The 10,372-nt window shown below is 51.4% G+C and overlaps 2 protein-coding genes across 2 annotated transcripts; one reads left to right on the top strand and one right to left on the bottom strand.

Moving 5' to 3' along the window:
* Positions 1-25: 25 nt before the first annotated feature.
* LOC120651685 (serine/threonine-protein kinase RHS3-like) lies at positions 26-1,978 on the bottom strand. Its single transcript, XM_039929266.1, has 2 exons — positions 1,089-1,978; positions 26-920 (listed from the first exon to the last, which is right to left on the bottom strand). The coding sequence occupies exons 1-2, from the start codon at positions 1,820-1,822 to the stop codon at positions 26-28; spliced, it is 1,629 nt and encodes a 542-aa protein (XP_039785200.1). The 5' UTR covers positions 1,823-1,978.
* A 4,772-nt stretch (positions 1,979-6,750) lies between these two features.
* On the top strand, positions 6,751-8,438 carry LOC120698250 (plasma membrane-associated cation-binding protein 1-like). Its single transcript, XM_039981788.1, has 4 exons — positions 6,751-7,122; positions 7,248-7,337; positions 7,518-7,605; positions 7,755-8,438. The coding sequence occupies exons 1-4, from the start codon at positions 7,009-7,011 to the stop codon at positions 8,174-8,176; spliced, it is 714 nt and encodes a 237-aa protein (XP_039837722.1). The 5' UTR covers positions 6,751-7,008; the 3' UTR covers positions 8,177-8,438.
* Positions 8,439-10,372: the final 1,934 nt, after the last annotated feature.

Below are 10,372 nucleotides of genomic sequence, written 5' to 3'. Positions count from 1 at the left end.
AGAGATCATCACTTTTGATGACACCCTAAAAGTACTCAAAATCGACATGCGATGAATCAGTGTGACGCGAGCTGGTCTTCCGGCCGGCGCTCTTGGGCGTGCCGCCCGGCGGCGGCGCCCCGGCCGCGACGTCGTCGGCGAGCTGGGAGCAGTGGTCGACGGCGGCGTCGGGGATGTAGGGCGGCTGGGCGCTCCTGACAAGCGCCCAGTTGACGCCGTCGAAGAAGGGGTGCTGCTTCACCTCGGCGGCGCCGCGGCGGTACGCGAGCCGGCTCTGCGGCTCCTTGGCCAGCAGGCCGCGGATGAGGTCCCTGGCGGCGGCGCTGACCGCCGGCGCGTCGGGGAACCGCAGCGGCTGTGCGACGACGTTGAAGAGCGTGGCGCGGTTGCCGGAGCCCTTGAACGGCGTGGCGCCGTGCAGGAGCTCGTACAGAAAGACGCCGAAGGTCCACCAGTCGACGGCGCTGCCGTGGCCCTCGCCGCGGATGATCTCCGGCGCCAGGTACTCGTGCGTGCCCACGAACGACATCGACCGCGCGCCCGTCGGCTCGGCCGTGAACTCCAGCGGCGGCGGCGGCTTCTTCTTCCCGTGGCCGCCGCCGCCGCCGCTGGTCACCGGCGGCTCGTCCAGCTCGGTCTTGTCCCTGTCCCCCTTGCTCTTCTTCTTCTTGCTCTTCTTGGCCGGGAGGATGCGCGGGAGCATGCAGACGTGGGCGAGGCCGCCGCCGCCGCCGCCGACACGGCCGGACGGGGAGCGGACGAGCGCCGGGCTGACGGAGCACCGCAGGGAGAGGTCGAAGTCGGAGAGCATGATGTGGCCTTCCTCCCTGACCAGCACGTTCTCGGGTTTCAGGTCCCGGTACACCACGCCCAGCATGTGCAGGTACTCCAGCGCGAGAAGCACTTCGGACGCGTAGAACCTGCATGCACCAAGTTTCCCTTTATTTACTCGATCACAATTTGAATTTGTCACCAAGATTTCATTTATCCCCCCCCCCCCCTCGATCATGCATTTCAAGATTCAAAAACGAGCCAAAATTCATCGAAATTTCAGACGATGACTGAGTAGTATTTTTAATTGTTATTACCTGGCCGCGTCCTCTGTGAATCGCTTGTTGGGCTGCTTCTGCCTGAGCGAGTGGAGGTTGCCGCCGCAGCAGTACTCCATGAGGAGGCAGCAGAATTTGTCGGTCTCGAAGTGGGAGTAGAGCGTGGGGAGGAAGGGGTGGTCGAGCAGGCCGAGGATCTCGCGCTCCGTCTGCGCGCGGGCCAGCTTGTTCCGCCCGGCGAGGGAGCCCTTGTCCATGACCTTCATGGCGAAGAGCGCGCCGCGGCCGGCGCCCGCGCGGAGCTCCACGAGGTACACGCTGCCGATGTCGCCGTAGCCAAGGCGCCGGAGGAGGCGGAAGTGGCCCAGGCTCAGCGGCGGCTGCGCGGCGCGGACGGCCTCCCACCGGCTGTCCCCGCCGCCGGTGTGCCGCCGCGCGGGCGCCGTCGTCGCCGCCATGGCCGGCGCCGTGGCGGCGTCCTCGTCGTGGTCCGCCGCGGCCGACGACGACAAGGAGTCCGATGCTGCGGTCATCGTGGTGGTGGTGGAAGAAGGGCCGCTCGCCGCCGTGGCGTCGTGGGCATCGGCGTAGATCGGGTTGAGGCTCTTCCGGAAGCTCGACGGCGGCTCGCGCCGCGGAGAGCGGATCGGCTCCCGCTCGGCGGCCAGCATCCTCGGGCTCGGCAGCGTCGACGGGTACGCGGCGGCGGCGTCGAAGCTCCCGATCCTGACGTCCTCCATCATGCCGCCGCTGATGGTGGTACTAGTAGTCATGCCCTCATCGTACACTATGATGCATACCGGCGGCAGGCAGGCGATCGAGCTGCCGAGCGTCACAAATTCACTCGCGGCGGCGCCTTGCAGGAAGGAAGAAGGCAACCTGCCTGCACGCAGGTCTTCGGAGAACCCCAGCTATGGCTCTCAAGTTAAGGAGGACGAGAGGGGAGCGATCTGGCCGGCGTGGCGTGGCGTGGCGATCGTGGCCGCCACGCAGCGAGACGCTCATTAATCCGAGACAGGGATGGACGCGAGGACGTGCTGGGGGTGAGGTGAGCCGTTGGTTGGTCGATCGTGCCGGGATGGACATGGGAGATACGAGTAACTGATAAGGATCGGAGGAGGAATGTCAACCCGGCTGCCGGTCGCTGCCGGGTCGTTGGTGATCGTTCAGTTCCTGACGACGATGCGTAGCGTGGGCACTTTCAGTTGGGCCGGCGGCCGGTTTTTCGAACCGGAAGAGTTTTGATCTCAGTAGGGGTGACGATCTGAGACAGGGACCGGCGGCCGTTGAGCGCCATTGACGCCGCTTTTCCATCGGCAGCTTGAGTTGCTAGTTGAAACCGGGGGGCAGCGCCCGTGTTCGCAATGTGGGGGGCGCGGACAATAATCCCGCGGGCAAAAGATGTGGCCATGTGGTTCATGTCGGATTCGATGTACGTCACAGAGTAAATTTTACTATTTCATTATTAATTTTTTAACCATCAAATTAGTGGTTCGAAGATTTTCTTTGCTCTTGTCCAAATACCATGCTTGTTTCACCATGGTTTCGACATAGCTAGGTATTTTCTAATCTTTATTAAAGGCGGAATAGCCATTTTGATCCCTAAACTATCGCGCAAGGCTCCATTTGGCCCATGAACAATCAAAACGTCCATTTTGGCTCTTAAACTTCTGATTTCCAACTCAATCTTATCTATGCTCCTTCATTGCTCGACACGTGGACAGTTGAAGACGCAAAATGACTCTCCTGCCTTCCCTAATAATGTTTAGACACAGAGCCATTGTCCACCTTTCACTGTTACTCCTATTTTCTTGGATTCTTCTAGTCACTTGGATCCAGATGTCCTCTAACATAGTAATGATAGGCTTGAACCTTGATTCAATAATACAACTATTGAAGGATTCACTCATATTGTTGTCAACTGATTCACAATTTGAACCAAGTTTAAACCAAGCTCAAGACCAATGGACAGGATCTCGCCTTGTTTGTTTCGCTGACTGGCGAGTAATGCAGCTTACAGTACCACTACAGCTACAGTACCAGTGCAATTTTGGTTCCCACGCGTAATCTTGTCTCTACCGCAAATAGCTCAGTAACTAGGCGCTACAGTACCTATCCTCTCACAAAGATCGGCTGCTACAGTACCAGCCAGCCAAAATCAGTGAAACAAACAGGCTGTCTGTTTTCTCCAAATCCAGCCATCCCCATGGAGTTTTTGCAGCAAGCTTATTCTTGTAATGATTAAATAATTGCTCATTAGGTGCCTTCGCAATCTTCCAAAACCTCTTTTGGTACTCTTGCAGCCTATGTTTCTTCGACTGTTGCCATGAGGTAAAGGAATTAGGGATGGGCAGGAGAGTCATTTTGCGTCTTCAACAGTCCACATGTCGAGCAATGAAGGAGGATGTATGAGATTGAGTTGGAAATCAGAAGTTTAAGGGTCAAATTGAACATTTTAATAGTTTAGGGGCCAATTTGAGCCTTGCATGATAGTTTAGGGGTCAAAATGGCTATTCCGCCTTTATTAAATCATTGCTTCCATTGATGTTAAGACTTGCTTACTCATCACAACTGCATGGCATTGCTGTGGGGTCCCTATGTGTCTTCCGAAAGGTAGATAAAACAATCATATATAAAGCCCGTTGAAGCCCATTAACACTAAACTCTGGCCTGGGTAGCTTTTTTTCACCTTCTTCGGCGCCTGTGGTGGCGATGCGGCAGGGAGGGTGGCGGCGGCGGAGGAGGTGGAGGTGGAGGAGCATGTGGTGGTGGTGGCGGCGGAGGAGGAGCAGGCGGCGAAGCATGCGGCGGCGGTAGAGGAGGAGGAGCAGGCGGACGGCGCCGAAGGAGCAAGCGGGCGACGCGTGGAGCAACAGACGGTTGCGGCGCAGCACGCGTGGAGCAAGAGAGAATGTGAGAGAGGAAGTTAGGGTTTGGAGTGGATCCAAAAACTGTGGTTGTTTGCACAAATCTACAGTAGAATATGGGGATGAAAAATTATCCAAAGACCTTGTGAATTTCACATCGAGTCCGTCAATGGGCAAGCAGCAGCAATGAGGGAATCCTATATACTCCCAAATGGTTTGGGCCCACCATGCCCTGAGCTGAACAGCACAATCTTCCATGGGCCGAATTCTGTGGCGACGGCAGAATCCCACAGCTATTTTGCGGCAGTTTGGACTAAGGCCTACTTGAACGCCCGAGCTTTGTCCTGAAATTTGTTTTGTGCTTTCGGCTTATCTTGGGCTCGGCTCTGTGTGTGGCCTTATCGTGCGCATGCAACCTCCCCCACCCCTCACCCCACATTGGAGCTCAAAATCAGTGCACAGGTGGTCTGAAAAAAAAATCCAAACAAAACATTTCAGTACCAAATCTCGGCCCCCCAGCCAAGCACGGAATATTCGCAGCATGGCTGGCTGCTGAATCCAGACTAACGACTTTGTAACAAGCATTGGTCTCGGTCCAGCTAGCCAAGCAAGGGCAAGTTTGCGGATGTGCCAAAGACAGTTGAGGTTGGGGTAGCTCCAAGCTGGCTGGCTCAGCTCTCTCATGCGTGCATGCTGAAGCAGAGTCCAATAATCCAAGCTGCTGCTCACGAAGACGCCAACTGTTGTCTGTACTATATCAATGGGTAGGAGAACATACAGAGAGAAGTAAGTGTGGAGCTGGATTAGGACTAATGATGCTGCTAATCCACTCATTATATCAGTAGAATAAGCTAACGCCTCATGATGATTAGCTTTATGCATGCGTTGGTGTAGTAACCACCACCAGCTACAGTTGGCTAAGCATGCAGCGAATCCCTCTCCGTCGACAGCAGTGGCGGAACTTGAGCAAGTAATCGGGGGTGGGGGGTGGGCAGCTATGGTACTTTGTCTTGAAAATCAATGAATAGTAGCTGGTTTACTGTTCATTTGGTGCAGATTTTCAAAAGTTAGGGGGGCTATGACCTCTTTTCAAATGCACTAAGCTCAGCCAGTGGTCGATAGCTTGAGTTTCTCTCGCAGAGAGATGCATGCTAGTCCTTGCGTACTTTTGTTTATATAATATAATTTCTATCTCTGCTATTGCTAAATCAAATATCAATTCACTGGTAACAAGACACAAAAAGACACTTCACCAGATCAATCCCCTCTCGTGCTTGTGTGATCCTCTCGGTTCCGGCCAAGAACTCGTGCCAAGATCACGATTTAGGAAACATCTGCAAACATCAGACCACGGGAATAATACCAGTTCAGATCAGAGAGCACTCTCCCGTTATACAGTTCTGAATCGCTCGAGCCGAGGATCCCGAGCCGTGCACGGAAGCGGGGGAGGGGGGGGGGGACACGGCAGCTGCGCGCCACGCTGGCGGCGCCAGCGAGGCCACGTGGTCGGCGGTCTCTCCCCCGCGCGGGCCCCCCACCGGCCCGGTCCGCACGACCGTTGCCGCCTCTACCTGACGACCCCGCCACGCGCGCTCCGTCCGGCGCCGCTCCCCCGGCCCATCGCCCGCCACTGCCGCGTGGGTCCAGAGCACGTGGGGCCCACCGGTCCGTGCACTGTGGATCGACACCGCACCAGCGCGCCGTTGCAGGCGGGCTCGGCTGCTCGCGCGTATCCCGCGTAAATCTTGGGGACACCGTGGCGTGGGGTCCGCGGCTCCGGGACCTACCAGCTGCGGGCGACTGGCAGCGCGGCGCCAGCGGAGCGGTGCCCTGCCACTGGGCCACGGCCATGCCCCTGGGCTTCCTCCTATTCACGCCCCTGCCACCGTCGAATGTTGATCGTCCTACGCTGAGGTGGGAAACACACAGATGCAGCATCCCCGGGGCTTAAAACTGCATGGTGACGTGGCTGTCAATCTCCTAAGTACTTTCCAGTCGCTTGATGAGTGAATACTACAAATTTGAAACTAGCGAACGGTTTCAGGACAGCGATCGGAGTACTTGACAGTATGGTTTTACCATATTTGTCATGGAAGTCAGGCAGCCGGATGAAGATAGTAGTGTCCTTACTGTTGACATGTGTTTGGCTACTGGATTATCGTTATTATTTTACTAACTGTTACTGCAGTTTTCACCGGTAATGTGTTGCAATTTGCCTTTTTTTCTACGATGTTTTTCTTGCTTGTCCCACGCAGCCACACTCCTCAATTATCATCTCAAGCAACTCTCACACCATTTGATGAGTACCTATAGCATGTGACATGGCGTTTCTATACGTCACCAGTGTGTGCTGGTGACGTTCCTCAACACAAACTTCTTATTACATTAATATAGTATTGAGCCACTCTCGGCCGTCTACACTAGTTTAGCCGCAATGTTGAGTTAGGCACCAAGTCAATCCCAGCTCGTGAAACTAAACCGTGTTTTATATGGTCAATCGAAGCATGTAGGCTGGCCGCAACAGTTACACAATTTTTATTTTGTCAACGATCCAGTTTGAGAAATGAATAATGTCACACAACACATCTGCTGCAAAAAAAAAAAAGAGAGAAGAGCTACTAATAAGTTTTTCAAGGAAAAAAAATAAGAGCATTTTACTCAGAAACAAAGGTAGAGCTATCAGATAACTCCTGATGCAGCCTATCATTTGATCAGAGCCCATCCATGGACAATTTGGTAATTTCAGGCACCCGCAAAATTCCCCTCACGGCAATCACGCTAACCCCTGCTCCTCTCTCCTCTGCTCTGCTGGCCGTGTCGTTCCGCCCCCCGCCGCCCAATAATTAGGCGCGCGCGGGCAGTGGCATTCCCGCAAATCCCTCGCAACACCGGAGCTCTTGTGGCGGCGGCGAGCCCTATAAACCGGGGGCGGCGTACCCTAGCCGCCATTAACACTGCCACAGCAGCCGTGTCCACCTCACGTATGATCTGTAGCCACTGATAGACACCAGCTGCTAGCCTGTGCTACTGCCGCTGCTGCTACCTGTCGTGTCCTTTTCCTCTGCCTGATTGCCTCTCTGCTCTGAGCCGCCATGGATATCTGGAAGTCCAAGGTGCTGCCCAAGATCAAGCTCGTCTTCGCCAAGTCCGGCGGCAAGAAGGCCGCCGCCGCCGCCGAGCTCGTCAAGTCCTTCGACGAGTCCAAGGTCAGCCGTCGTCGTTTTTAATTTTGTCGCCTTCGGTTCTTCGCCGTCACCATTTCGGTCACCCTCCAACGCGAGGTGGATGGATGATCTGATGACATTGTTTGTGGCTGTCCGTGCATGTGCAGGAGGGGATCAATGGCGAGTTCGAGGAGAAGAAGGCGGATCTCCAGCCTAAGGTCGTCGAGATCTACGAGTCTGTTCCTGCCCCGCTCAAGGTACAAACTTTACATTATTGTCTCTTGAAAATAATTTGAATTCTTTTAATCTTTGCTGCGCGTACGAATTCCGGCCGTACGTTGTCAGAGAAAGGTGACATATATGCAGCACTGAATCTGAGAGACTGGAACTACTTCTTTTGTAATCTGTATGTACATCTCGTGTCTGAACAATAGCAGGTTCTGATCAAGGAGAGGAGCAAGGTGTCCGGGATCAAGAAGAACTCGGCCGCCATCACCAAGTTCTTCGAGGAACTGGCCAAGATCGGTGAGTAGTAGGCCAGCCAGCCATACAGCTATACACGACAACATCTCGCATCAATGAACTGTTAGGCCAGTGCATGATACACGCACCGGCATTGTACTGAATTACTGATTACTGACGAGCTGGTGCTACATGCGCGTGATGATGATCAGAGTTTCCTGGCGCCAAGCAAGTGAGCGAGGGCATCTCCAAGGTCGGCCCGGCCCTGCTGTCCGGCCCCATCTTCGCCACGTTCGAGAAGGTCTCCTCCCTGCTCCCTGTCGCCGCCGAGGAGGCGCCCAAGGAGGCTCCGGTCGTGGCCGCCGCCGCCGCTGAGGAGGCAGCCGAGAAGAAGGACGCCGCCGCTGCTGAAGCGCCGGCCGGCGAGAAGAAGGAAGAGGCTCCGGCAGCCGTCGAGGAGAAGAAAGAAGAGGCGGCTCCTGCAGCCGCCGAGGAGACCGCCGCCGCAGCGGAGACTGCGCCCCCTGCTGCCGATGCACCTGCCGCAGAGCCCGCTGCGGAGGCGGCGCCGGCCGAGGCAGCGGCCCCAGCCGAGCCGGCGGCGAAGGCCGAGGAGGAGACGCCCAAGGCCTAGCCTAGCTAGGGTTCAGATTCATCTTGCAGCCCGCAGCTAGGTAGAGAGATCCTTCCCCGCGTGCAACCATGCTCTACCATCACCCGTTCGTTGTTCTTGCATATATGCAACCTGTACGTTTCTGCGCAGACCGGTTAGACATGTATGTATATGTAAGCCTATAATTTTTGTATGTACCTATTATTCATTTGAAGTGTGAGGACATGTATATTATTCTCAGTTTTGGTTCAATTCAATCAGTAATTAATTCTTTGTTGTTTCATGATCGATCAATAGACCAGGGAAATTTCAGCAACATTTATTACATATCACAATCGATCAGCAGTTGTTCCAATCCCAAACATCAAACCATTCGCGTGCCGTTTATGTAAATTATTTTTGAGATAAATGCCCACAAAAGAATACAAGTAAGTTTTGTTTTCCAAACTTTTTTGTTAGGCATCAACCCTTAGAGTACAAGTTGTAGTATTTGAAGTCTGAACTCACATGCAACTTACAACAAGTTTTGCTTTTGAAACTTAAATCTTGAAGAACTTTGTTTCGCTAGCTAGTAGCAACTTTTTTTATTTTTTATTTTTTGAAAAAGAACTAGCAACTTGTATGTACGTACCTCTGCCATGGTAGTGGGGCCAGGACGTGGTGTTGATGTGTTTGTTTTCGGGCCCTAACTGGTTTGTGCTCTTCCGCGGCACTGGGCCCCCGCGTGCCAGTTTGAGCTAGGCCCACTGCTGCAGTGCGCCTGCATGTGGTGTTGGTGCATTGGATTCCTTTTCACCAGCCATGCAATGCGACGAATGGATCCCGCTGGCGCTTTTTTCATTTTTATATTTTTTAAAAAAAAACAAAATTTCAAAAATATATGCCGAATAGGAAATTTTTAAAAATGGGTGTCTGTCCCCCCACTAATGGGCGACAGGTGGCGACAGGACCTAAATGTAAATTTTAGGTCCTGGCGCCCAGGGCGCATTAAATAGTGAATTTGTAAAATCAATATAAAATCGACGAAAAATCAAAAAAATACAAACTCAATTGTTCTGGATTCTATGAAACAAGATCTACAACTTTTGTTACATAAAGTTTTTCATTTGATCAATATATCTTTCTTTTTTAAAATACCAATTTAATACATTTTTATTTAAATATCAAGATCCATCCTTTGGATGTATGTCATCTTTGGCCAGAGTGTTGCATATGGTGAGAATAGGATTGTACAAAATTGGTAGGCCCAGAAAATATTTCTAGAATAAGGTTTTAAATTAGATCTTGCAATATGTCTAGTTTAAATGGGTTATTTATCCATTCCGCTATACTGATTATTAGAATCCATAACTTTTACAGTACCATTATTTTATTTCCTGAGAGCTATAAAAAAGTTTGGTAAATTTTAGATAAGCACAACTAGACCAAATGAATTATTTTAGATTTTTCTAGGTACAAGAACTATTTTTCTTGATTTAGATACATTGATCAAATGAAAAAATTTATGTAACAATATTTGTAGATCTTATTTCATAAAATCCAGAACAGTTGAGTTTGTATTTTTCCGATTTTATATTTATTTTACAAGTTCACTGTTTAATGCATCCTGGCGCCTAGATGGGTGACAGGCACCCTGTCGCCCATTAGGAGGGCGACAGACACCCATTTTTAAAAATTTTCCTGTTTGACATATATTTTTGAAATTTTGTTTTTTAATGTAAAAATGAAAAAAGGCGATCCCGCTATGTGTCCGGCACAAAGTCGGAAGCGAAAACGTACCAAAACAAAGGCCGTGTTTAGATGAAGCGCATAATTTTTTTTGCATTGGAATCTTGTTAATTTGAAGTACTAAATGAAGTCTATTTATAAAACTTTTTGCACAGATGAGGTTGTGTTTAGATGTTTTGCAAAAAAAAATTGCGATGGAATCTTGCTAATTTGAAGTACTCAATGAAGTCTATTTACAAAACTTTTTGCACAGATGGGTTGTAAATCGCGAGACGAATCTAATGATGCTAATTAATTCATGATTAATTAATAATTAGTGGATGGTTATTGTAGCATCACTGTTGCAAATCATGGATTAAGTAGCCTCATTAGATTGGTCTCGCGATTTACATCCCATCCATGCAAAAAGTTTTGTAAATAGACTTCATTTAGTACTCCATGCATGTGTCGAAACATTCGATGTGACGTTTTTTTGTGTTTCCGGAGTTT

The sequence above is a fragment of the Panicum virgatum genome, chromosome 1K (genome assembly GCF_016808335.1).
Source record: "Panicum virgatum strain AP13 chromosome 1K, P.virgatum_v5, whole genome shotgun sequence".
NCBI classification, from domain to species: domain Eukaryota; kingdom Viridiplantae; phylum Streptophyta; class Magnoliopsida; order Poales; family Poaceae; genus Panicum; species Panicum virgatum.
Note: the sequence above shows the minus strand (reverse complement) of the source record. Positions and strands in the feature narration are given on the sequence as shown.

Excerpts from the sequence above, each read along its gene's own strand:
- LOC120651685 (XM_039929266.1), bottom strand. The coding sequence starts at position 1,822 with ATGACTACTAGTACCACCATCAGCGGCGGCATGATGGAGGACGTCAGG. Across the intron at positions 921-1,088 it reads TTCACAGAGGACGCGGCCAG|GTTCTACGCGTCCGAAGTGC; the intron begins GTAATAACAATT and ends TGGTGCATGCAG.
- LOC120698250 (XM_039981788.1), top strand. The coding sequence starts at position 7,009 with ATGGATATCTGGAAGTCCAAGGTGCTGCCCAAGATCAAGCTCGTCTTC. Across the intron at positions 7,123-7,247 it reads AGTCCTTCGACGAGTCCAAG|GAGGGGATCAATGGCGAGTT; the intron begins GTCAGCCGTCGT and ends GTGCATGTGCAG. Across the intron at positions 7,606-7,754 it reads CGAGGAACTGGCCAAGATCG|AGTTTCCTGGCGCCAAGCAA; the intron begins GTGAGTAGTAGG and ends GATGATGATCAG.